This window comes from Eucalyptus grandis, chromosome 10 (assembly GCF_016545825.1).
Source record: "Eucalyptus grandis isolate ANBG69807.140 chromosome 10, ASM1654582v1, whole genome shotgun sequence".
In the NCBI taxonomy this organism is placed as follows: Eukaryota; Viridiplantae; Streptophyta; class Magnoliopsida; order Myrtales; family Myrtaceae; genus Eucalyptus; species Eucalyptus grandis.
Genome location: NC_052621.1, coordinates 28,142,924 through 28,170,233, shown reverse-complemented (window position 1 = coordinate 28,170,233; position 27,310 = coordinate 28,142,924). Strand labels below are relative to the sequence as shown.

The window sequence follows — 27,310 nt, the reverse complement described above, 5'->3', positions numbered from 1 at the left end:
GACGGTGGATTTTGAGGTTTCGCTGAACCACGATTCAAACTATTGACACCCGTCGGTTTCACTCGAGAAATTCGGTTGTTGCAATCGAAGCGTGATATGCTTCTTTTGTTTTTTTCCTAGGCTGCCTTGTGTGTTTGAAACTTTGAGAGCATCTAATATTCCTATTTCAGGACAATATAGAGAAAGTAGAGGAGGAGCGTGTTGGACCAGGCAACTCGATTGTCTCCTGTCCGAACGTTGAACAAAGGGCTCGTCAATGTCCGAAAAACGGAATCGCCTGGAAGCTGGAATCATTCCGTCCACCAAAAGATCTCGTCAGCCTCGATTTGTTCACGGGCTTTTCCATCGGTTCTCGGCCCAACCCCACATCGACAAGATCGACCCAGTATCCGGAATAATGGGCCGTGTTCCCATATGGAGTTTTCTCAAGCACTAACGACCCATTTTTTAACAAGAAAGAAGATGGTCAAAGCCAGAAAAAGAGAGGGGAAAAAAAAAGGATGTCGACTGACCAGATGCCAACCGGAAAGAGTGAGTGCACTAATGAAGCAAAAACAAGTTATTAATCCCGGTCAAAAAGCTTGATTAAAGCACCCAAAAAAAGGAATAAAGAGAAGACGAAAACAGGGGAAAACCAAGCGTTACAAAATCGAATGTTTCTTTCCTTCCTTTTTCTTGTGGCTCCTGAGAATGGACATGGGCAATCAAAGCTGCTGTGGACACGAACAAGTTGCGTTGCGCTGGCGCCGACACGGGGATCCCAAGTCCCATGTGGTGGGTGGGTGGGTGTCACGGAGCCAGCCCGGAACGGATCTGGGATTATTGGATCCTTGCTCTCCCTCTCCATGATTGATCGGCATGTTGGCCCTTCAACCTTCGGCATGGAAGCCTAGTGGAAAAGAGATCGGAGTTCGAGTCGTGTTGTAAGCAAACTCTAGCCATCGTGCTTCGGGCATTTATTACCTCAGTGGGAGAGAAGCTACGAGGCTTCTAGCATGCCAGCAGGACAATTCCGATGTCGGGATCCTCGTAATAGCGATCGGAGAAGTAGTTGTGCCAATCACCTCCCCTTAAGTTCTCTAATTCGATGGAAATGATTCGCTTAGCTTGAATTCGGCATGATTACATAGCGTTATGTATGATACAGTATGGAATCCATATTATGATTGACACATTAACTGTTCATGCACGTGCCCGAAACATGTGATGTTTTTTCCCTCGATTTGTCCCGATTGTCAACAAACCAAATGACATATGTACTTGTTCCAAATTTGTACAGAAGTTAATTTGACCAACTGGGATTCTACAAGGTTTGAATGGCATGTTGGAACTATCATTTTTTTTTTTTTTTATCGTTTATGGAATAGAATATTCAATTAAAAAGTGAACTCAGTCATTCACGCACTGCCGAATAGAAAATATATGTGCTAAGTATTGCCAAAAAGAAGACATGGTAATGTTAATATTACTTATTCAGGATGGATTGTTAACATGAAAGTTAAAAGCAAATGTTAATATTAAGGTAAAACTTCACTTGAGTCAGTGATCTTTAGTGGATTTCACAATTGTATTATCAAAATTCAATTTATAATAATGTTATGAGTAGATTGAAACTTCCGTTGCCAACCAGAGCTCTTAATCTACAACCGATTGACCACCTGCTCTTTTCTCCGGCAATTGGTGTACTTTGATAGGAGTTCTCCTAATTCTTCAATGAAATGTCAGTGAGGTGGCAACGGGCATAACATCCACATGTCATCAACACTAATATTTCACTGAAAAAATCAATCGGGATTCGAGCAAAGTGCATTAGTTTACCAAAAAAAAAAAAAATTCAATATACATGATGACACTAATCAAAATTAGTGAATCAATTGTGATAGTTCACTAAACTTTGTTCTTTGATCTACCCTTCAATACTAAGGTTCTAAAAGTTTTGTTACACCAATTCTGAATGGACATAGGCATGGAATAGAATTTATTTTCATGAATTTTTTAACTTTCTTCGGATATACACTTTAACGACTAGACTACCTCGATGGTAGCCTAAGTGATCGAACCATAAACATTTCATTTTCTAAGTCATCAAGGTAAACTATAATAATAATAATAATAATTTTTTTAATAAGATAATCCCACGCATCTAACACGAGCAAGACCTAATTACAAATCGGACGGCCGCCATCCGATCAACACATTTTAAAAAGAAGGGATTAGTTAGCGATTAGCATCCCGTCAACCTCCTGCCCGAAATAATGAATAATTGCCATCGCACGATAAGGCATCATTTCGAAGCCTTCGTTTTCCTTGGCGGTGGAGCGTCAGTTCGAAAACAAAAAGAGTCGCGCACAAGGAACAAGAACAATCAATCATTCTGCTCGAATTCAAACACAAGCATTTAATTTAATTTCCCTTTCGACCATTCGTTCTTTTGAAATAGGGAAAATAACATGAATAATCTCTTAATTTTAATTCGATATGCAATATAATATCTAAATTTTCAATTTATCAATATAATTCTTAAATTTTATCATAATATGCAATATAATTACTGAACTTTCAGTACATATTCAATTTAATTTATGCACTTTATAAAAATATTTATCATTGTCTCTAAACTCAAATTAAAAATTCAAGAGCAATCGAAAATTCAAGAGCACATTACACATTATGTCAAAATTTAGTGATCATTTACGTCGTCAACCTTTTCGGAAAAGGAAATTAAAAGACACCCGAAAATGGCAGGTTCCGTGATTAGGCAACGAAATCGAGGGCATTTAATGATTTATATATTTATTCGGGGGAAATATTCAATCTGGTCCAAATTTAAAGCGGTCACATGTAATATCCCCGTGCTTGCCGGCCCAGGTCGGGACCCGAATACGACGCCGTCTCTGCGTAGTCTCCGCCCCACTCTCTCTCTCTCTCTCTCTTCCCCACTCTTCTCTCTCTCTGGTCAGAGCGCTTATTTTGCAGAGACGGAGGAGAGACTGGGGAGCCACAACGACCGCGTCGCGGTTTCTCCCAATCGATCGAGCCTCTCTCTCTCCCCTTCTCTCTCTTCGAATTTCGCTCCGGTACTCTCTCTCTCTCTCTCGCTCTCTCTCTCTCTCTCTCTCTCTGTGGCTCGCCGGCGCCGTCGCGGAAATGGCGGCGCCTGTGCTTTTTCGGTGGTGATTTCGGCGTTGGTGTGTGTGTGTGTTCGAGTGGGAGTTGAGTTGACGGCGACGGAAGTCGCGGCATCGGCTTGGACGAGCAGGTCGAGCGGAGGAGCGGAGATCTGTAGTGCAATGCTTGGAGAGATCTTGCTTCGGCATCGTCCTTCTCCGGGATTGATGCGAGTCCTTCTTCTTTTCTTTTTATTTATTTATTTATTTTTATTTTTTTGCAATCGTTTCGCGTGCTTCGGAGATGGTTTGTAGATCTTGGTAGGTCTTCCTCTTGCGACGGATGCGATTGATTTATCTGTATGAGGATTATGTGCCGCAGTCGATTTCGCCGAGCGGAAGTGGAATTACATCGGTTTCGTAGTGCACATTGGTATGGAAGTGGATATCGTGCTCTGGTTAGGTCGTTGACGATGGTGATTAGACGATTGTGGCGCTGGTTTTCCGTGTATTGGCAGTGTTGTACGGGGCTAAGGGAAGCTTTTCTGTCTATTTTAGATGTTATCACTTCTTAATCCGTTTGGTAAGTAGGGTGCACCCGTAGCTACAGATTGTGATGTCGTGAAGGCTCACTAGAAACTTTTATTGTCTGTTTCGCTGACCTTTCCAGAGGCACATCCGGTCGTGAACTTGGGAATCGTGAAGGGGAAGTTAATGGTATTTCATTGGAGTAGCTTAATTGTGAAATAGGTCATTCTTAGTCTCAACTGACGTAGTAGTAGTCATTCACAGTCAAGGGATTCCCGGCTAGACTTTCAAGTACAACGATTTTCTGAGAACAGTACTTGTGATGACTGTGTCCAGATAATGACTGCAGAATTCATCAGGTTTAACTTACACATAGCGATGCCCGCTTTCAATTTTGATCACTGTCTCCTGGAATGGAGATTTCTCCCTCAACAATGGTGTGAATCTATTGTAGAAGTAGCATTCGGAGTCGTAAGTCAAGGGAAAATTGTTCCATGAAGGCATACATTTGTGAATGCATTTACACATTCATTATATTCAAAGAATCTGTGTTTATATGTTCTGGATGAGCTTCCTCCTTTATCATGTTTGATTGCTAGCATAGTTTATATTGCCAGAGTATTATGAACATGCTGTTGTCTTGATGGACATTTTGTATTCTGGTTGATATCAGTTCTATTTCGAGCTCAGCCCATATTGCAAGGCGATGTCCCAAAAAGCCCTCAGAGATCTGAATGCACTACCTGGATCTGAGAGAAAGATTGAGAGTGCCAACAAAGGGAATCTAATGAAACATATTTCTGAGATCCCTAACGAGAATACAGAAGAATGTTGCAGACAGAATAATGCTCCTTTGGTTTCCATGCCTGCTAGTGAAAATGGAGCTGCAAAATCTGGAAATGAGGCTGGAAATGAGGCTGGAAATGTTGAAATAGAATATATTGACTCTGAGGACTTGAATGGTCTTGAAGATGTTGATATGACTCTTAAGGTATAAGAGCTTCTCCTTTTTCTGTTGGGATCTGCTTCACTTCACATAGTGATTGAGGCATAATGTCATAGACTCTCAATTTTTCCTCTTTGACAGTGCGGTTTCGTGAGAGTTTATTTTTAGCTAATGCACTTTGTAACTCTTGCTATGGCAGACAATTTTGACTGGACTAGATTCTAAAGACTGGGTTCTGGTGTGTGAGACGCTGAACAATGTACGAAGGTTGTCTATATTTCACAAGGAGGCAATGCTAGAAATGGTGTAAGTAGTTCATTTCTAATTGATGATCTCTGCAGAACCCTTGGATTTCGCTTTCTTTTCTTCTTCCTCCCCCCCCCCGCGCCAACTAAAAAAAAAAAAAAAAAAAACGTGTTACAGACCTGAACACTACATTCATTTTCTGCTTTGTTTGTTATTATAGTTATTTGACTGCAATATTGGGCTAGCCATTAATCTGTTGTTCTACTGCACAGGGGGAATGTGATTACGCTTTTGGTGAAGTCCCTGAAGAATCCCAGAAGTGCACTTTGTAAAACTGCAATCATGACATCAGCAGATATGTTCCATGCCTATAACGATCAACTAATTGATTTTCTGGATCCTCTGGTACGATGCATTATTTGTCTTTGGTGGCTCAATTTGCCTACCTTTAGTTTCACTAGTCAATGCATTCTTATTCTTCTATTTTTCCTTTTATTCATCCATGCAGCTGGTACAACTTCTGCTCAAGGCTTCACAAGATAAAAAATTTGTATGCGAGGCAGCTGAGAGAGCTTTAATTTCAATGACCACTTGGGTTTCTCCTTCCTTATTGCTACCAAAGTTGCAACCTTACCTTAAACACAGAAATCCTCGTGTTCGAGCAAAGGCCTCAATGTGCTTCAGCAGGAGTGTTCCACGACTAGTAAATCAGCTACCTCCTTTTTCTATATGTTTTGATAACACATCTACTTTGGACTTTGGAGCAGTATGCTGATCTTTTTTCGGTGTTCTGAGGATATACTCTACTTTTGTCTCCTTTGAATATGTTTTGCTACTACACTTGATTCATCATTGAAGATACCTGAAAAAGTGAGGGTGGCTGCTATTTTGTAAATTTGAACTCTCATGGCTTTCTGTTAGTTCACTCTTCAAGTATAGACAGATTTATATTAAAATCTAGCATCTTCATGCATTCTGTATTTTCTCTCTTTTGTTAGACCAGTTAGCCATACCTCTCTGCTCTCTCTGGAGAAGTTGATTTTGTCTCCATGTATGTTTTGGCTAGATTTGCTCTGTATTGTTCGTCCATGTACAGTGTGCAAAGTGGAACTTAAATGAGGCATATGATGAAGAAGTAAATATGTGATCTGGTTTAAGATAGTCTATTATTTTTTTTGCAAATGACCGTGATGTTATTAGGAACATGCTGGCTGATATTGTTTGGATTAATTCATCCGGATGTTTTTCATCAGTTAGATTTTGGAATGGTAAATAAAGGACAGTGCTGCTATGATGCGTGTCAAAATATAGCTCAGTCTACCCCATAGTTTATGCATCTCTCTAGCTTTTAGCTGATTCTTGGTCCTCTTTTTAACATTTGGTTATCTTATGATGTGGTTACTAATACGAACAGGGAATAGAAGGAATAAAAGCGTACGGAATTGACAATTTGATCCAAACTGCTGCTTCTCAGCTCAGTGACCAGCTTCCTGAGTCCAGGGAGGCTGCTCGAACACTCCTCTTGGAGTTACAATCTGTCTACGAGAGATCACCTGAGTTCACGCCATCAACAACAGTATCTGATTCTCCCGAGGCAAGCTCATGGGAGCACTTCTGTCAATCAAAGCTCTCTCCTATTAACGCGCAAGCTGTGCTTCGCGTGACCAACATTTCTCGAGAGGCTCTTGTGATTGGTTCCTAGCACATGGCTGGAACATGCATTCCGGTAGTAGCGAAGATATCACGGATTCACGCATATGAGCTTTTAGAAAGCAGAATCTACATTCATCATATTCTCTTCATTGCAATTTCTTTTTGTCTCCCATAGTCTGGTTTGGATTGATTTTGTATATGCGACAAGACAATGAGGTGCTTGGAAGTGCATGTAGTGAGTTCCTAGTTAGATTACTTTAAAAATTCATTCGGTACTGTCTATCGGTTGTACTACTCAGGCATCGGTTTCACGGATGTATAGGGTGAAGATCTCTCCTGGAAAATTTAGCTGTTGCCGCCATACCTTCTTCGAATGTAGTTTTGGTTTGTGAAGATTGTTTACGTTGATGTAAAGGGAGGGCACCATCCATTATATATCTTTTTGGTAGCTCATTATGAATCGTCTGTTTCTCTTTCGGCATTTAAAACCAATTGAAAATCAAATTCGTTCCGAGTTAAATGTTCTTTATGGAATGATGTGATGACGTTGGTTCAGTACAAAGTCTGTAGCATCTTTTGACTTTCAGTATGCTCTCCATTACGTGTGGCAATTTTCTCGATGTTCAAAGGAAAAGGGAGAAAGAGAGTCGTTTTGGGCGACCATGGGTACGATTGTAATCCGCTCGACCCTTTGACCGCTGTCATAAGAAAGCCGGTCCCGAATTATTGACTGGTCACTTTATGATGGTCATTGGTGCATGGATGGAAGCGTCGTCGTTCAGATTCCAGAACGATGGAGCTGCCGGGCGGTGGTGCACGCAGAAGGAGGGAAGGCGTTGGCGCGTGGACGTGGGTGGGGTCCAGAACGCAAGTGGACCCCACGCATTTTGCTTTGCTCCCTTCACACAATTATCCATATATCTTTATTTACTTTAAGTATCGTTTTCTCTAAAGAAAGAAAGAATTGTCCAAGTCCCAATCCTAAATTTTTCACACCTGTCCAAAACGCTTAAAACTAATTAAAAACCAAATCACCCAAATCATAAGCTATCATACTAAAATAAATTTGAAAGAAATGAGTGGTTCCATTTTTTGCCATATTTGAGGTTATGCTTAAAGGTATATAAAGGGTATTTACAAAAATAGAAGCACGTAAATAATTATCGATTCAAAAGTGATGCGTGTTTTTTTATATTTTTTACTTTATAAGAACCAATCAATCCAAGTATATACAAATTGATTAAGAAAAGGACAAAGTTCATAGATCAAATGGATATGGGGTTTCGAGTCCCATTTTCTTTGGATTTGGTTGCATTATGGAGATGATGTCACTCTTTAGTTGAATTAAAGAGACATCATGCACCTAATTAATAATTCATTGTTGTAATTATACACAGGTAGAGAATTAATGGGTAAGCCAAGGGGCATATGCGTCCTTTGACTGGGGATTGACCCTCGTGGGATCCACGTTTCCGTAGGGGGAAATCATGGAAAACGAGACGGAGGAGTTACCATTTCTCGTGAGAACAGCCGTTGGATCCGTTTACCTTTGACTATTTCGTTAACGGCGTGAGCAAGGGCCGTTTGTTGCAGTCTCCACAGTGCATGTGATGAATGTCTAGTTCTTTCTCCATTTATTACTACTATTTTTCCGTGAATTAGAATTATCAAATTATTTATTGTAAATCATGGGCGGACTCCTTGACAATAATAGACATCCGAAGCAACGTCTATCTTTGGTTATAAGAGCTGATTTATATCTGGACTAATATAATAATGAGGGATTTGTGAATGATTTCTTGATTTTACCTCACTTCCTCTTCCTTAAACAATAAGAGTAATTGAAATAATGCCACTCCAAATATACATTTTATTGATTAATATACCACCACTAGCTAAACTGGAATTGATATTTTTCAAGTAAATCTGATTTGGTCCAACGGAAAAAAAAAAGTTTCACCGAGTAAATACGTTCAATTAGTTTGAGAAATGCAGTTTTAGTAAATTATTGCTAGTTTATAGCTGGGTTAGTTAATTTTATATGAGAATATTAAATCAATATTGGGATTAGTTTGTAACTCCCTTTATGCTTTATAAATGAAATTACAAAATTCCTTGTGGGCGTCCGGTACTTTTCTCAGCTTTGCTATGAAATAATTAAACCAGAAAATATTATGTTGTGATTTGGTTAAAAAAATAGATAATTTGTAATTTTCCTTCTTCTTTTTAATGTTCGAATGTGGCTTTCCTTTATGTACACTGAATACAAGTTATACGATAGGAAAAAATTATTTCAACATAATGATAAACCCATCGTGTTTCGTTATATACGCTAAGGAAAGTTAATTAAGCTATATGCAATGGTACCTAATATTAACTTCTTTCGATTTGAATACGTATATGTACACAATAATTAATGTATCATTTTAAATTTTTTTCCTTAAATGGAGTGATTTTAAATTAACGGATTAGCTTTCGATACCAATTATAGTGATTAAATTCATATAATTTGATTTAAAAAAAAAAAAGTAGACAAGGGGCAGCGAGAGATTGTTGGCAAAAGGGGCACCTTAGTAAGTATGTGTATTTTAGGATTGACCTTAGAGCTTTATAGAGCGAAGAATTGTGGAGGAGCGAGATTTGTAATTTTAAGCGTCTCTTCCATAACCGAACTTGAATTTTATTTCAGTAGCAAGGTAATCTTTTTTGTAAATTATCATGATTAGTTTAACAAAAATAAAGTTTGACGTGATTTGAGTTAGCTTGCATATCGATCTAGTTTGATATCGATCTAGTTAATCAAATTCTGTGGTTTTATATTAAAAGAATTCGTAATTCCTAAATTTGGAAGAATTCTGTTAAAGGATAAGAACACGAGAACCTTCAAATTCGAAGTTTTTGTTTATCCATTACAATTTTGTTTTGTTAGAGAGTAGTCATGACGTTTATAGATAGCCATAACATTTATATAGATTAAGGAGTAATTTGACATTCTAATCTTATAGTTATGCAAAAATAATGAATAATTTCAAAATTTCCTTACAAACTAAGTTATTTTTGTTTTGTTTACGGTATGATATGAGGGGTTTTCTTTATTAAAAAAAAAAAAGCAATGAGAGAGATAATACATTAAATGTCTTGGCTTATTTTCAGTTAATGATCAACATTAAATAGCTATATGAGTCTAAGTAAGCCGAAGTCTAATATTTCGATAGTTAGAACATTATAAATAATTATTCTCACACACATACGGCCAATTTACATTTTATTGAGTGTTTTCTTTATTTTTAATTTGGAATTTTATGGTATTATGAAATATAAAGTCAATAAAGATAAACGTTTCCAATTGATTATGGCATCAGAAGAAGAATATCAACGGCAATGCATAAAAGTCTCTAAATGATAAAAGTTTCCAACCGATTCTGGATTAGGCTCTGCAGAATTTTCTAACTGATTCTGGATTTGGGGTCTCCAGAATGATTTTCTAATCAATTTTTCGCAACTTTAATATTCACTCGTCTTGGAGACTTCATCTTCCAGAGGTGGTCTCCGCCGTATTCCAAACTGAAGAATCCTAGAAATCTTTCCATGGCAGAACCTCCGCGCTCGGCGGCGTCGGCCGTCAGTCGCCCCGGTCGTCAAGCTGGCCGGTCAAACGCTCCCACCCGCCTTAGGGGGATGCTGGCCTTTCCGAAGGGGAGATGTTCTGCTTCCTAATGGCTGCCGTGGCGGCCAGTGGGGTAGTGTTACTAAACTTCCCTCCGTTGACGATGAGTTTGCAAACGCAATACTCAGATGATCACAGTGTGCTTCAATAAGCACACTGCCCCTTTAAACCACGAGCCAAACTCATTCGTCCCCAGCATCCGCAGGCCCAACCCGACCACCACGGTTCCTAGAGACCTCCGCTCTACATCCATCTTCCTGATCACCGACCCCTCCGCCTCCTCCTCGGACCTCTCTGTCCTCATGGTCGCCTTTATCACAATCTTGCTGGGTGTCGGCATCACGAGTGGCTCCACCGACGCCGCTGCAAAGGGCTGCGCCACATCCCAATCCTAATATAGGAAGCACTTTAAACAGGTGGTCCTGCGGATGTCCGGTCCCTCCGCGAGCAGTGTGGCTTCTCAGGTGGCGTTGGACACCGTCAGCCCAGCGTTGGACACCGTCAACCCAGCAATCTTCAAGGTGGGATATGTAGGCCCAATCAGGAGGCAAGCGAAGAATGGGAGGATTCTGGATTAAACTCTCCAGAATTTTCCAACTAATTTTGGATTGGGGTCTCCAGCATGATTTTCTAATCAATTTTTCGCAACTTTAATAGTCACTCGTCTTGGAGACTTCATCTTCCAAAGGTGGTCTCCGCCATATTCCAAATCTGAAGAATCCCTAGAAACTAAAACCCTCTTTCCATGGCAGGTCCTCCACGCTCGGTGCGTCGGCCGTCAGTCGCCCCCATCGTCAAGCTGGGCCGGTCAAACGCTCCCACCCGCCTCAGGGGATGCCGGCCTTTCCGAAGGGGAGGTGTTCTGCTTTCTAATGGCTGCTGTGGGAAGTCGCACTGCTGGCGGAGAGACCGGACATCCACAGGACCAACCTGTTTAAACGAGTAGAGTGCTTCCTATATTACAGTCCGCGTCCCTTTGCAGTGGCGTCAGTGGAGTCACTCGTGATGCCGACAACCGGCAAGATTGTGATAAAGGCGACCATGAGGACAGAGAGATCCGAGGAGGAGGCGGAGGGGTCAGTGATCAGGAAGATGGATGTAGAGCGGAGGTCTCGAGGGACAATGGTGGTCGGGTTGGGCCTGCGGATGCTGGGGACGAATGAGTTTGGCTTGTGGTTTAAGGGGGCAATGTGCTTGTTGAAGCACACGGTGACCAAGTATTGCGTTTGCGAACTCATCGTCGATAGAGGGAAGCTCATTAACCGGCGTTAATGTCGGCAGTAATCCGTCTGACAATTTTCCATTGTGTATTTGGCCATAATGGTTTTTTTTTTTTTTTTTTTTTTTTTTTTTTTTTTTTATTTTTATTAGTGATCATTTAAATGTAGCCTCAGTTATATAGAGGAGTATGTATGTGAAGTGTATTACCTGGGAATTCAATACCATATTTTATTTGATGCTGGATTAAGGTTTCCTTTCCCACCAATGATCCAACCAAGCTGGTCCAAGATCCTAACCCATATGGCTTGGAATGTTTAACAAATTGGAGAGATTGCAAATTTCACTTTCGGAAATCACGACATTACTAGCTAATGGGGGTTCGCTTTGTAGACTTGAGAAACTGGTATTGTCCTGTGTAGATCTGCAATCGTTTATTCAACTTCACTCTAGCTTGTCTACACTACATATATATAGGCAACTGCAAGTCCATGACAAATGTTCCTGGTCTTTCAGACTAGAAAACTCTGTCATGGATATAACAAGAAGGGAGCGCTCAGTACCTTTGGTCGAGAAAGTTGTATATCAGGTAGAAGGGAAATTAGCATTCCGAGTTGCTGGTGAAGAGAGCCTTAGTGTTTCAATAGGGCGCCGAGTGGGGTTATGAGATGAATTGGAGCTGAAAGCAGTGAAGCTCTTTGAGGAGCTGATTGTATCCGGTAGAATGAGGTTGTAGCGATTGCATAGAATTGTTTTAGTCTGTATCAAAAGATCAGGTAGATTCTTGCTGATCATCTTTTTTCCATGGCCCTGAGTGCAAATTGGAAGTATGTTGTCATAGTCATCCGTTGTAAAACACACACATCCACCTGGGTTGCTACATAACTTCCTCTGTTCAGGACTGGATGTTTCCTTGAATGGGAAAAGCAAGGCACGCTAGGCCAACTGGCAGATTAGCGGATTCATTTTTAAATGCTGTGGATCACACAAGATGTTTAGGGGGTCGCATCTACATTTTCGTATGTTGTACAAGACTTTCTCCAATTGCATCCATGAAGCAAGCAGTATGTCTCTATCAGAATTACTTGGTAGGTTTAGAACGTGAGCCATGATTAATCTCATTTATCAAAAGTTTAGATTAACCAGATTTCGTACCCTTCTCACCAAGTCTCTGGACTTCATACTCTCATTTTATTTAAGTAAATGAGAAGTCTCCATCACCTGAAAGCTTCTTTGAGGCAGTTCAATTAAGGTTTATTTTTAATGGGGTACTCAAGTATATTATGGCAATTTTTGTGCGTGTACATTACCGTGAAGGCAAGAAGCTTCACCTTCTTTGAGGCAGTCCAAGTTCTCTTCTTCTTCCTTTTGGTCGTTTTATCGACAACCTTATCGACAATCTCATAAGAAACTGAATGGGCGGTTTCCGATTTATTTGTGTTTTCTGCAGGGTTTGGAGCTCAAACAGAAGATGCTACTTTTTTTGTGGAAGGAATATCATATGGATTATTCATATGTTCATAGTTATGTGTTCATAGTTAAGTAGTGCGGAATAATTTCATAGTCGACTAGGGCAGGATCATATGGAGATTTTTTTTGGCATCCATTTGAAGGCGATTGATTAGCAACGGCAATATCAAGAATTTTCTGGCGGTGACCAAGTACATTAGTTTCTTACAGGATGCTCTCGAAACCTGGTCTGTCTTTAATTGATTAGTATTCTTTTGATGAAGTAGCAGATATAGATTAGTCAAATTACTTTTGATGAGTTCATACTTTCTATTTGTCAATGTACGTGGCGGACGTTTTGTCCCGAGGAACTTTTTAGTTCTCTAAGCAAAAACGGAAAGAGAACTCAATTAATAGTCAATCACCACGTAATCAACACAAAATAGCTAGACCTCGCTATAAATTCTTGAGGCTTCCAATACACTACTGAATCACTGATAATTCAAAAGATTGGGGAAAGGTCTACATTTCTACAAGAAAATTGGGACCCATGGCTAAATAAAATTCTCAGAAAAAATTATAGCTTTTGATCGGGAGAGGAACTACACAGCGCCAAAGCCAAAGCAAATATTCAACCGACGGATATCCCACGGTAACTCTGTCTTGAGGCAGACCTTCGGAAGCTTGAGAGACGGTAGAATCATATATTTTTTGCAAGTAAATCATAGGAAATGGAACTCTCACACATCATAAACTAGGAAATAGTCCATCTCTTTCAGACCCGAGTTTTGTCAAGGACGGCGCCGTAACTGGTATTTGCAAGGATCATATTGGTATTATTGTTACGGGCTTTGCCATCCTTGAAGCGTTCCAGCTTGTAGTTTGGAGCGAAAATAGAGATCTGTGTAGTTTTTGCCGTCTCAATCCGACCGTACTGATCTTGCGGAAGCCCCGATAAGTGGGTTTGTTATCACTTCAATTGGGACTAGGACGAGCGCCTTTGTATCATCGACTGCTTAAAGCTTCACTGAAACCACTTTGTCAATATACACGGATATAAAGTTATACCAATTATAAAATTGCGGACACTATATATGCACTACGATGAGACCTTTGGCATGATTCTACAACACTTATATCTATATTAGAAATGTAAACTCTTTAGATTAAGGAAATTTTTCCATATAGCCCCCAGACTTTTGGTTTTGTGTTAATTGACCCCGATACTTTTGATATTTTGAATAGGTGTCGCATGCTTTAGGAATTCGTTTTTAATTGAGCCTTTCTACATGGTTTCTCTATAACCATCACATACTCTAGGAACCTGGCTCAATTGAGTCCAAATTATTTTATCTAGAGAGGATGGAGGTCATGTTAGATGGCAAGGATAACATCATCATCTTAAATTGCAAAATCAATATAGAAACACTCGACCAAATCCATCAGCGTACTCTAATCTAATAATTATGGAAGTGATAATAATAGTAACAGGAATTTCTAATTAGGGAGAAAGCTAGCTACATACATGTGACAACCCAATCAATAAATAACTATCATAAATATAGTCATGCAAGCTTGTCCACTAATATGACAAAAATAAATAAATAAATAAGAAGCCCGTCCATTATGACAAGCACACAAACTCTATTGCTGATAAGGAAAATAGTGCAAAAAAAAATCATAAGTTTATTACAATTTTTATCATCAATCCTAAAACTTTTTAATTTTGCTGATTTAGTTTTAAAACTTTTAAAATTTTACCAATCAAGTTTATTTGGTCATTTGATTAGAAATTACTGACGTGAATGTTACCATCGCACGTGGCACGGTCAAAGCTAATGTTGACTGCTACCGCCATTGTCAACCACAAGTTGCTCGCTGCATCATCAGTGGCCACTGTCAATAATTCATTCTTGTAATTATACACAGGTAGAGAATTAACAGGTAAGCCAAGGGGCATATGCGTCCATTGACCGGGGATTGATCCTCGTGGGATCCACGTTTCCGTAGGGGGAAATCATGGAAAATGAGACATAGGAGTTACCATTTCTCGTGAGAACAACTGTCAGGAGATCTGTTTACCTTTGACTATTTCGTTAACGGCGTGAGCAAGGGCCGTTTGTTGCCGTCTTCACAGTGCATGTGATGAATGTCTAGTTCTTTCTCCATTTATTACTACTATTTTTTCGTGAATTAGAATTATCAAATTATTTATTGTAAATCATGGGCGGACTCCCTGACAATAATAGACATTCGAAGCAACGTCTATCTTTGGTTACAAGAGCTGATTTATATCTGGACTAATATAATAATGAGGGATTTGTGAATGATTTCTTGATTTTACCTCACTTCCTCTTCCTTAAACAATAAGAGTAATTGAAATAATGCCACTCCAAATATACATTTTATTGATGAATATACCACCACTAGCTAAACTGGAATTGATATTTTTCAAGTAAATCTGATTTGGTCCAATGGAAAAAAAAAAAGTTTCACCGAGTAAATACGTTCAATTAGTTTGAGAAATGCAGTTTTAGTAAATTATTGCTAGTTTATAGCTGGGTTAGTTAATTTTATATGAGAATATTAAATCAATATTGGGATTAGTCTATAACTCCCTTTATGCTTTATAAATGAAATTACAAAATTCCTTGTGGGCGTCCGGTACTTTTCTCAGCTTTGCTATGAAATAATTAAACCAGAAAATATTATGTTGTGATTTGGTTAAAAAAATAGATAATTTGTAATTTTCCTTCTTCTTTTTAACGTTCGAATATGGCTTTCCTCAATGTACACTGAATACAAGTTATACGATAGGAAAAAATTATTTCAACATATAGATAAACCCATTGTGTTTCGTAATATACGCTAAGGAAAGTTAATTAAGCTATATGCAATGGTACCTAATATTAACTTCTTTTGATTTGAATACGTATGTGTACATAATAATTAATATATCATTTTAAATTGTTTTCCTTAAATGGAGTGATTTTAAATTAACGGATTAGCTTTCGATATCAATTGTAGTGATTAAAATTCATATAATTTGATTAAAAAAAGAAGTAGACAGATGATACTACCTCTTATCTCGTGTTTGGTTGTGGAGGTTGGATGTTCCCATTCCAGGTAGCGATTTGTTTGGAAGCAAGGGCAGCAAGAGATTGTTGGCACAAGGGGCACGTTAGTAAGTATGTGTATTTTAGGATTGACCTTAGAGCTCACAGAGCGAAGAATTGTGGAGGAGCGAGATTTGTAATTTTAAGTGTCTCTTCCATAACCGAACTTGAATTTTATTTAACTAGCAAGGTAATCTTTTTTTGTAAATTATCATGATTAGTTTAACAAAAATAAAGTTTGACGTGATTTGAGTTAGCTTGCATGTCGATCTGGTTAATCAAATTCTGTGGTTTTATATTAAAAGAATTCGTAATTCCTTAATTTGGAAGAATTCTGTTAAAGGATAAGAATACGAGAACCTTCAAATTCGAAGTTTTTGTTTATCCATTACAATTTTGTTTTGTTAGAGAGTAGTCGTGACCTTTATAGATATCCATAACATTTATATAGATTAAGGAGTAATTTGACATTCTAATCTTATAGTTATGCAAAAATAATGAACAATTTCAAAATTTCCTTACAAACTGATTTATTTTTGTTTTGTTTACGGTATGATATGAGGGGTTTTCTTTATTAAAAAAAAAAGCAATGAAAATCAGAGAGAATCATTAAATGTCTTCGCTTATTTTCAGTTAATGATCAACATTAAATAGCTATATGGATCTAAGTAAGCCGAAGTCTAATATTTCGATAGTTAGAACATTATAAAGAATTATTCTCACACACATACGGCCAATTTACATTTTATTGAGTGTTTTTATTTATTTTTAATTTGGAATTTTATGGTATTATGAAATATAAAGTCAATAAAGATAAACGTTTCCAATTGATTATGGCATCAGAAGAAGAATATCAACGGCAATGCATAAAAGTCTCTAAATGATAAAAGTTTCCAACCGATTCTGGATTAGGCTCTGCAGAATTTTCTAACTGATTCTGGATTTGGGGTCTCCAGAATGATTTTCTAATCAATTTTTCGCAACTTTAATATTCACTCGTCTTGGAGACTTCATCTTCCAGAGGTGGTCTCCGCCGTATTCCAAACTGAAGAATCCCTAGAAATCTTTCCATGGCAGGTCCTCCGCGCTCGGCGGCGTCGGCCGTCAGTCGCCCCCGTCGTCAAGCTGGGCCGGTCAAACGCTCCCACCTGCCTTAGGGGGATGCCGGCCTTTCCGAAGGGGAGGTGTTCTGCTTCCTAATGGCTGCCGTGGCGGCCAGTGGGGTAGTGTTATTAAGCTTCCCTCCGTTGACGATGAGTTTGCAAACTCAATACTCAGGTGGTCACAGTCTGCTTCAATAAGCACACTGCCCCCTTAAACCACGAGCCAAACTCATTCGTCCCCAGCATCCGCAGGCCCAACCCGACCATCACCGTTCCTCGAGACCTCCGCTCTACATCCATCTTCTTGATCACCGATCCCTCCGCCTCCTCCTCGGACCTCTCTGTCCTCATGGTCGCCTTTATCACAATCTTGCCGGGTGTCAACATCACGAGTGGCTCCACCGACGCCACTGCAAAGGGCCGCACCGCGTCCCAACCGTAATATAAGAAGCACTCTACTTGGTTAAACAGGTAGGTCCCGCGGACGTCCGGTCTCTCCGCGAGCAGTGTGGCCTCCTAGGTGGCGTTGGACACTGTCAGCCCAGCGTTGGACACCGTCAACCCAGCAATCTTCCCAGGTGGCGTTGGACACCGTCAGCCTAGCGTTGGACACCGTCAACCCAGTAATCTTCAAGGTGGGGTATGTAGGTCCAATCAGGAGGCAAGCGAAGAATGGGAGGATTCTGGATTAGGCTCTCCAGAATTTTCCAACTAATTCCGGATTGGGGTCTCCAGCGTGATTTTCTAATCAATTTTTCGCAACTTTAATATTCACTCGTCTTGGAGACTTCCTCTTCCAAAGGTGGTCTCCGCCATATTCCAAACTGAAGAATCCCTAGAAACTAAAACCCTCTTTCCATGGCAGGCCTCCGCGCTCGGCGACGTCGGCCGTCAGTCGCTCCCATCGTCAAGCTGAGCCGGTCAAACGCTCCCACCCCCCTCAGGGGATGCCGGCCTTTCCGAAGGGGAGGTGTTCTGCTTCCTAATGGCTGCTGTGGGAAGCCGCACTGCTGGCAGAGAGACCGGACATCCGCGGGACCAACTATTTAAACAAGTAGAGTGCTTCCTATATTACAGTTGGGACGCGGCGCGGCCCTTTGCAGTGGCGTTGGTGGAGCCACTCATGCCGACATCCGGCAAGATTGTGATAAAGGCGACCATAAGGACAGAGAGGTCCGAGGAGGAGGCGGAGGGGTCGGCGATCAAGAAGATGGATGTAGAGCGGAGGTCTCGAGAGACGGTGGTGGTCGGGTTGGGCCTGCGGATGCTGGGGACGAATGAGTTTGGCTTGTGGTTTAAGGGGCCAATGTGTTTATTGAAGCACACTATGACCACTGAGTATTGTGTTTGCGAACTCATCGTCGACAGAGGGAAGCTTAGTAACCGGCGTTAATGTCGGCAATAATCCTTCCATCGTGTACGTGTCAATATTTGGCTATAATGGTTTTTTCTTATTATTAGTGATCATTTAAATGCAGCGTCAGCTTGTGAAGTGTATTGCCTGGGAATTCAATACCACATTTTGTTTGATGCCGGATTAAGGTTTCCTTTCCCACCAATGATCCAACCAAGCTGGTCCAAGATCCTAATCCATATGGCTTGGAATGTTTAATAAATTGGAGAGATTGCAGCTTTCACTTTCGGAAATCACAACATTACCAGCTAATGTGAGTTCGCTTTATAGACTTGAGAAACTGGTATTGTCCTGTGTAGATCCCCTCTAGCTTGTCTACACTATATATATAGGCAACTGCAAGTCGATGACAAATGTTCCTGATCTTTCAGACTAGAGAACTCTGTCATCAATATAACAAGAAGGGAGCGCTCAGTACCTTAGGTCAAGAAAGTTGTATATCAAGTAGAAGGGAAATTAGCATTCCGAGTTGCTTGTGAAGAGAGCCTTACCTTAGTGTTTCAATAGGGCGCCGAGTGGAGCTATGAGATGAATTGGAGCTGAAAGCGGTGAAGCTCTTTGAGGAGCTGATTGTATCCGGTAGAATGAGGTTGTAGTGATTGCACAGAATTGTTTTAGTCGGTAGATTCTTGCTACTCATCTTTTTTCCATGGCCCTGAGTGCAAATTGGAAGTATGTTGTCAGAATCATCCGTTGTAAAACACGCACATCCACCTGGGTTGCTACATACCTTCCTCTGTTCAGGACTGGATGTTTCCTTGAATGGGAAAAGCAAGGCACGCAAGGCCAACTGGCAGATTAGTGGATTCATTTTTAAATACTGTGGATCACACAAGATGTTTAGGGGGTCACATCTACATTTTTGTATGTTGTACAAGACTTTTTCCAATTGCATCCACGAAGTAAGTAGTATGTCTCTATCTAAATTACTTGGCAGGTTTAGAACGTGAGCCATGATTAATCTCATTTATCAAAAGTTTAGATTAACCAAATTTCGTACCCTTCTCACCAAGTTTCTGGACTTCATACTCTCATTTTATTTAAGTGAATGAAAAGTCTCCATCACCTGAAAGCTTCTTTGAGGTAGTTCAATTAAGGTTTATTTTTATTGGGGTACTCAGGTATATTATGGCAATTTTTGTGCGTGTACATTACCGTGAAGGCAAGAAGCTTCACCTTCTTTGAGGCAGTCCAAGTTCTCTTCTTCTTCCTTTTGGTCGTTTTGTCGACAGTCTTATCGACGATCTCATAAGAAACTGAACGGGCGGTTTCCGATTAGTTTGTGTTTTCTACAGGGTTTGGCGCTCAAACTCAAGATGCGACTTTTTTGTGGAAGGATTATCATCTGGATTCTTCATATGTTCATAGTTATGTGTTCATAGTTAAGTAGTGCGGAATGATTTCATAGTCATCTAGGGCAGGATCATATGGAGATTTTTTTTGGCATCCATTTGAAGGCGATTGATTAGCAACGGCAATATCAAGAATTTTCTGGCGGCGACCAAGTACAGTAGTTTCTTACAGGATGCTCTCAAAACCTGGTCTGTCTTTGATTGAGTAGTATTCTTTTGATGAAGTAGCGGACATAGATTAGTCAAATTACTTTTGATGAGTTCCTACTTTCTATTTGTCAGTGTACGTGGCGGACATTTTGTCCCGAGGAACCTTCTAGTTCTCTAAGCAAAAACGGAAAGAGAACTCAATTAATAGTCAATCACCACGTAATCAACACAAAATAGCTAGACCTCGCTATAAATTCTTGAGGCTTCCAATACACTACTGAATCACTGATAATTCAAAAGATTGGGGAAAAGTATACATTTCTACAAGAAAATTGTGACCCATGGCTAAGTAAAATTCTCAGAAAAAATTATAGCTTTTGATCGGGAGAGGAACTACACAGCGCCAAAGCCAAAGCAAATATTCAACCGACGGATATCCCACGGTAACCCTGTCTTGAGGCAGACCTTCGGAAGCTTGAGAGACGGTAGAATCATATATTTTTTGCAAGCAAATCATAGGAAATGGAACTCTCACACGTCATAAACTAGGAAATAGTCCATCTCTTTCAGACCCGGGTTTTGTCAAGGACGGCACCGTAACTAGTATTTGCAAGGATCATATTGGTATTATTGTTACGGGCTTTGCCATCCTTGAAGCGTTCCAGCTTGTAGTTTGGAGCGAAAATAGAGATCTGAGTAGTTTTTGCCGTCTCAATCCGACCGTACTGATCTTGTGGAAGCCCTGATAAGTGGGTTTGCCACCACTTCAATTGGGACTAGGAGGAGCACCTTCGTATCATCGACTACTTAAAACTTCTCTAAAACCACTTTGTGGATATACACGGATATAAAGTATACCAATTATAAAATTGCGGACACTATATGTGCACTGCGATGAGACCTTTGGCATGATTCTACAACACTTATATCAATATTAGAAATGTAAACTCCTTAGGTTAAGGAAATTTTTCCATATAGCCCCCAAACTTTTGGTTGTGTGTTAATTGACCCCGATACTTTTGATTTTTTGAATAATTGTCGCATGCTTTAGGAATTCATTTTTAATCAAGCCTTTCTACATGGATTTTTCTCTATAACCATCACATACTCTAGGAACCTGGCTCAATTGAGTCCATATTATTTTATCTAGAGAGGATGGAGGTCATGTTAGATGGCAAGGATAACATCATCATCTTAAATTGCAAAATCAATATAGAAACACTCCACCAAATCAACGCCTTTGCAATCCATCGGCGTACTCTAATCTAATAATTATGGAAGCGATAATAATAATGACAGGAATTTCTAATTAGGGAGAAAGCTAGCTACACACATGTGACAACCCAATCAAAAAATAACTATCATAAATATAGTCGTTCATGCTTGTGCACTAATATGACAAAAAATAAATAAATAAATAAATAAGAAGCCCGTCCACTGTGATGACAAGCACACAAACTCTATTACTAATCAGGAAAATAGTGCCAAAAAAAAAAAATCATAAGTCTATTGCACTTTTATCGATTCAATCCTAAGACTTTTTAATTTTGTTGATTTAGTCTAATCATTTGATTGGAAATCACTGACATGGATGTCACCGTCACATGTGACACGGAGCTAATGATGACTGCTGCCGCCACTCTCAACCACAAGTTGCTCGCTGCATCATCAGTGGCCAGTGTCTGCTGTCTGTCGTGCGAATCTCGGACGTGCATGTGATGTAAAGCACGTGGTTTTCCTCCATATATTTCCAAGTTCACATTTAATCACCAGGAAAAGTTGGCAACGCTTTTCCAAAGTAAAAAAGAGATGGGTGAAAAAACGGAGTTACATATCTATTGCTGTTAAGAAAGGGTCTAGCTAGCCTCCAATCCCTTTAATCACTCTAGTTTTGTTTAGTCAACGTTGTTCGTTCTACCTATACATCATCATGATCTAGGGAGAAATCAGGGTCGTCTGGCTTGAACATTTTGGGCATTTTCAAGCTGGTGGCAGTAGGATCAACAATTTGAACCCTATGATTGACGCCTCTCTTCGTATTCGCAGCGAATTTTGAGGCCAAGACGGTGGCTCCGAGGTGCTGGGCATGAGCATTCTCTGTCTCGTCCTCATAAGTGCCGTCGTAATTACCGTCCAGGTCTTCCATCTTCATATAGTATACGTTCTCTTGCATGGCCAACTCCTTCACTAATTTTCTCTTTACGTGCCTTCTCCAAGCAGCTTGTATGAAGCAAGCACCCCAAGTCCTCCATTGGTGAGAGTAGTACCTGAAGGCGTGCTGAAGTTTCTTGCTGTGGAGACGCTTGAACTGATTAGCCACGTACTTGAGGTCTTCCGCTCCGAGTGCAAAAGCTTCGACTTCGGAGAGGGCTCGCACGGTCCGAGTCGAAGAAGGAAGGTTTAGGCTTGGGTTCGGCATTAAGGCCCAGGTAAGCAATTCCTCGCCGCAGAAGTCGCCGGGTCTAAGAGTGATTGAGTTGAAGAAGCCGGATCTCCCTCCGTTGGTGGTGGAGCTCTCCAAGTGTCCTCTAATGATGAACAGCATCTCATTTACTGGATCTCCTTCTCGCATGGTGTAGGTGCCTTGGGTACTCAGAGATGAGACTAGGCGTTCGCATATGGCATCGAGAAGCTGATCGTCCATTTGCGCGAAAAATGGGACCTGCACATTTAAATGATAGACAAATTGATGAATTTATCAATAGACAATAGATTGGCTACTTACTCGCATCTGTTCGAGGTGGCAATTCTAACGACTAACTAGTTGTTCGATAAATTTACAGAGGAAGGTTCTTATAAAAGCTCCTGATTGTAATTCCAAGTAAATGGGTAAATAGTCCTCTTTGTTGCACCCAATTACGAGGAAGACCAGTCCTTGCCATCTCATGGAACAACCATGACTCAGGTGTCATTGCGTTACCCCTTTTTTTGCACATGGCCTGGCTAGGAGGGAAAATTAGATGGACAGATAATCACAAGATGTTGCCAAAGTTAATTAGACTCGTGGCACTGTGAAAAACCGAGAAGTTAAGCCTTAAGGAACTAGGCGGGAACAATGGCATGCACCTCTCGTTTACTAAGCATGGCATGATACTTAAAATACAGATAATAGAGGCAGACATACACGGCGAACAAGGTTGAGGCAGAGATGCCGTTGTATTTCACGCCGGAGATCCAAGGGCAACAATTGCAGAATAGACTCTTCTTTAACTCCTCTAGTGGCCAGCCATTTGTATTGAATGAATTGGCGGACGCGTTCCTGCAGGTCTTCAGGTAATTGGCGGTGTCTCATCCACTCTTCCATATCTCTTCGTTTAACCCTCCATTCTTCAACTCTTACCGTCATAGATTGCAGATACGTCTTTCAAAAAACAAGAAAACGCAGAAATCTCACCATCAGATTCTACTATAATCATATGAATCTTTTAAATACACAAATGCAAGATGCTGCTGCTGTTACAAATAACTACAGAGCAACCCCCCACAGCAGCAGTGGCGACTATCTGACAGGCTAATTCTTCTTAAGAAATTAATCAGATTGGTTAAACTATACTAAGAATGTGCGTACGTGCGTGCGTGTGTGAGTGAGAGAGACAGAGACAGAGAGAGAGAAAGAGAGAGAGAGTATACCAAGTATTACCTGCATATTTCCAATTAAAAGCGAGAATAATATTAGCCCAGCAATGCATATAAAAATGGCGAACAATGTCTCGCCAAGATAGACGCTTGTTTCCAGATTCTGTCCATATGAACTGCAGCATAGGATAAAGTAGTACTTAAACAAACGAGTAACTTCTTGTAAAATAAATGGTGTTGATGATTGTTCATGTTGCAAAAAGAATATGAAGAACAAAAATGCATTTGGGCCACCCACTCGACATATGATTTCCATTTATTTAGACAATGAGTTTAATGGGATATTTCACCTCTCTAGGTTAACCACCCAATGTGAATTTCACTGTGATAAATATACTTGTGCATGTTCTGCTCGTACGAGCAAAGCAATATATCAAGTGATTGTGAACACTCAAATTTTTGCATATGCACCCTGAAGATGCATAAATATGTATTTTCTAATATTTGCCCGTATTTGTAGGAATCAAAACTTTAACAATATGGCGAGAAACATAACTACTGCAGCTAGGGAACGTCTGATCCAACAAAGTAACTATACCTTAAGTTTTGTAAACCCCACCAGAGACAGTAAAGGTACTTCTGAATAAAATGTGAAGATGCAACATCATTAGTAAATGCATCTGCAAACATCCCAAACTTGAATTGGATGTCTGGGTTCCCAGGATCACAGTTGGAGAGCGCATGAGTCACATTCAGCCAGTACTGGCGCTCAGGTAGCTGTGAACTACTACAATCCAGAAAACTTGGAAGACAAGATATGATCTGTTCCTTGTCACACTCTGTCTTCCAGCATTTAAATTGGCGTCCCATGGATAAAACGTACCAGCTGGCTCCAATCACCTATGCCATGAATATAGAAAATCAATAAATCTGAAGTGTTGAAGTTGCAGTCTCTGTAAACTAAAACGGCCAAAACAAAGACAAAGCGAGGCTAAGAGTAAATGAAGAGCAAAGTGAATTCATAAGTAATGAGCTTACATGACTTGCGAGAATGTAAAGAACCAAATTGTATGCAGCCCCTGCCCAAGCAGTCTTAGCGAAGACCCCAGTAGTCTTCACAATCCGTTGATTCAACGGGAAAATGAGAAACATTCTCGGAACATATTGGATAAGAACTATTAAAGCCAACGTGTTGTTAGCATGGTCAGCTCTTGAAGATTTTGTTGCTGGAATTACTAACCAGTTCACAATCTGCAAGGACAAGAAAAATCTCTATGAACAGGGGGAATAAAATCGTGACCACAACAGGAACATTGTATGGATATACTTTATAATTCGAATTTCAAGAACGGAGAACTGTTAAAAGTGACATTGGAGTCTTCTGCTGATCTTTGAATGGTTGAGCTAACCGGTGCTCCTTGAAAGTCTGTTATTATACTACACTTCAAAAGCATAAGTACTACAACAAGTTCCATTTCTTCTGATGATGGAAGGAACCCTGCCCCAATCTGTCTATTTAACATGAATCCACCACATTGAAGAAAAGACGTACTGATGAATTATAACCATACGAAAATCAACCGTGTTCATTTCTACATGAAGTACGTATACTGTCTCAATCTTCCTAACACATCGACAAGTGTCTCACCGTATGCATTAACGTTTCAAATTTATAATTGTCTAGTGGTAAGCAGCAGTATCTTTAGTCAGGATGTTTAAATCAGAACATCACGAGATCATTATAAGAAACAGATTCTCAATCCATGGTGATACACAGAGGACAGGTTGATAATCATCAAGAATTTTAGTGAATGAATATGTTCGCAACAAAATTAGGTGCATTTCCCCAAAAGAAGGAAAAAAAACAACTTTCCTCCTTCCACAACGGTGAGGCTCATAACCTTACAAGCTACTATAGTCACAATCACATCAAGGGACAACAGAATTGCTCTGTCCTAGAAAACTTGTACATCAACACCCTTAAGTTTTGCCTTTGGAACAATTCGATCTCCTCAACCTTCAATTGCAAGATCATGCCCCTGTAACTTCAGCTTTTGAATAATTTACGTGATCCCTCACCTGAATCGTCATCCAAGTAAAAGAGCGTCCGAAAATAATAACAGAAGAAGGACCCTCTAATTGTATCCGGAACGACGTTAGGAGAATCTAATTCTGCAAGATAAGTTGAGCTTATCCTTCGCCTTGAAACCCCAAGCATGTATTCACAGAAACATTCCAAGCAAATGACTCTAAATGAAGCTACATGAAGAAAATTCACGGCGAGAATGCAAGGAAAACAAATGACTTGCCTGAGGCAGGGGAAGTGTGGCGGCGAGATCAATCAAGAAATCAGCCTTCAAGTACCTCATCGCGATCTCCCTCGGATCCATGACGAGGTCACCGCGGCCGAAAACCCTAGAGCTGGGCGCGACGAAGGCGGTCCTGAACTTCATGACCATGTGCAGCAGGTAGAAGAGGTCGGCGAACGTGCGGAAGACGGTGACCGTGACCTTGAGGGAGGTGTCGGTCTCGACGCACACGGGGCCGCCGACGGAGGGGAGGTAAAAGTAGAGAGGGTCGATGAAGAGGGCGAGGAGGCAGGTGATGAGGAAGACCTGGTTCCAGTGCGTCACGATCTCGCTGTCCGGCTCGAGGATGCGGCGGCGCCATAGGAGGTAATAGGGGGAGGAGGCGGAGGAGGGAGGGCGGCGGTGGCGGTGGTGGAAGTGGCGGAATTTGGAGGTGGAGGAGTGGATTATCCTATTCATCTTCCATGGCGGAGTCCAGGTTTGGTGGAGTCCGCGGCGGCGAGGGTGCGAGCTAGCGGGCCGAGCGCCAGCGAGCCGACCGACCGAGCAAGCGAGCAAGCGAGCGAGCGGGCGATCAATAGAGGAATAAGGCGAGACGCGGCGGTTCCGATCGGTGATCGGGCGGCGGAGATCGGGGAAACGCGGAGGGATCGCGGCGGGGAAGGGCGGTCTCGTTCGATATCGCGAGAGAGAGAGAGGGAGAGAGAGATGGGGGGTGAGTTGTGATGGTGGTTATAGTCGAGATTTTCGCGGGAAAACTAAAGAAAATGCATGGACCTCGGAGGGACGGGGCTTAGGTGTCAATTTCCGCAAATGGCAGGGGTAATAGCGGAAAACCAAAAGAGGCGCTGTGTTTGGCCTGAGATCTATATATATGTGTGTGTGTGTGTGTGTGTGTATGAAGGAATATAAAAACTTACCAAATAGAAAGAGGCAGCACTATTTATTGTACACTAATTAAATTGGTTTATATAAAGGAATAAGAATTTAATTTTGACAAGTATGATCGTACCGATAATTATCGATGGATTAGTAAAGGAAAATGAATAAAAGTAGCCAAGGAAAAACAATGAGAAAATTTTCCAAAAACTCATAGATTTATTATAATTTTTATTAACTCAATCATAAACCTTTTATTTTGGGCAATTAAGTCATAAATCTTCTAACAATTTGTCAATTAAGTTTATCTAGCTAAATTTAGCCAAATATCGCTAACGTGGATATTGGTTATCCTACTTGCCAGCATGAGTGATGCTAATATGGACAACTTTTAGAATTTTTTAAGATTCCAAACTTAAAATTTTTCCTCTTTTTTCTTTTCTTTCTTTTTCTTTTAATTCTTCCAAGTCTAGCGAGGATCATTGACCAAATCTTGATGGTCACAAGCAAGGGCCATGACTAGTGGGTGACGAGAGTTGCTAGCCCTCACCTATGGTTCGCCAGCAACTTCACCAAACTTGATAGGAAAAAAAACGA

General features: G+C 40.5%; 2 protein-coding genes across 3 annotated transcripts; one reads left to right on the top strand and one right to left on the bottom strand.

Moving 5' to 3' along the window:
- Nucleotides 1-2,868: 2,868 nt before the first annotated feature.
- Nucleotides 2,869-6,961, top strand: LOC104422595. Of its 2 annotated transcripts, none has more exons than XM_010034963.3 (6): nucleotides 2,869-3,077; nucleotides 4,309-4,626; nucleotides 4,781-4,887; nucleotides 5,100-5,232; nucleotides 5,336-5,530; nucleotides 6,242-6,961. In XM_010034963.3, exons 2-6 carry the CDS (start codon nucleotides 4,342-4,344, stop codon nucleotides 6,527-6,529), a joined length of 1,008 nt encoding a protein of 335 aa, XP_010033265.2. In that variant the 5' UTR covers nucleotides 2,869-3,077; nucleotides 4,309-4,341; the 3' UTR covers nucleotides 6,530-6,961. The 2 variants fall into 2 exon arrangements, with proteins under 2 accessions (XP_010033265.2, XP_010033266.2); XM_010034964.3 differs by lacking the exon at nucleotides 2,869-3,077 and adding an exon at nucleotides 3,178-3,337 and having other exon boundaries at nucleotides 6,242-6,635.
- Nucleotides 6,962-21,867: 14,906 nt separating this feature from the next.
- Nucleotides 21,868-26,345, bottom strand: LOC104423892 (cyclic nucleotide-gated ion channel 18). The gene is made up of 6 exons (XM_010036328.2): nucleotides 25,835-26,345; nucleotides 24,564-24,776; nucleotides 24,124-24,425; nucleotides 23,590-23,701; nucleotides 23,074-23,310; nucleotides 21,868-22,611 (listed from the first exon to the last, which is right to left on the bottom strand). The coding sequence occupies exons 1-6, from the start codon at nucleotides 26,291-26,293 to the stop codon at nucleotides 21,868-21,870; spliced, it is 2,067 nt and encodes a 688-aa protein (XP_010034630.1). The 5' UTR covers nucleotides 26,294-26,345.
- Nucleotides 26,346-27,310: the final 965 nt, after the last annotated feature.

Excerpts from the sequence above, each read along its gene's own strand:
- LOC104422595 (XM_010034963.3), top strand. The coding sequence starts at position 4,342 with ATGTCCCAAAAAGCCCTCAGAGATCTGAATGCACTACCTGGATCTGAG. Across the intron at positions 4,627-4,780 it reads ATGTTGATATGACTCTTAAG|ACAATTTTGACTGGACTAGA; the intron begins GTATAAGAGCTT and ends TTGCTATGGCAG. Across the intron at positions 5,233-5,335 it reads TTGATTTTCTGGATCCTCTG|CTGGTACAACTTCTGCTCAA; the intron begins GTACGATGCATT and ends TCATCCATGCAG.
- LOC104423892 (XM_010036328.2), bottom strand. The coding sequence starts at position 26,293 with ATGAATAGGATAATCCACTCCTCCACCTCCAAATTCCGCCACTTCCAC. Across the intron at positions 23,702-24,123 it reads TGGGGTTTACAAAACTTAAG|TTCATATGGACAGAATCTGG; the intron begins GTATAGTTACTT and ends CCTATGCTGCAG. Across the intron at positions 22,612-23,073 it reads GCCTCAACCTTGTTCGCCGT|GTCCCATTTTTCGCGCAAAT; the intron begins GTATGTCTGCCT and ends TTAAATGTGCAG.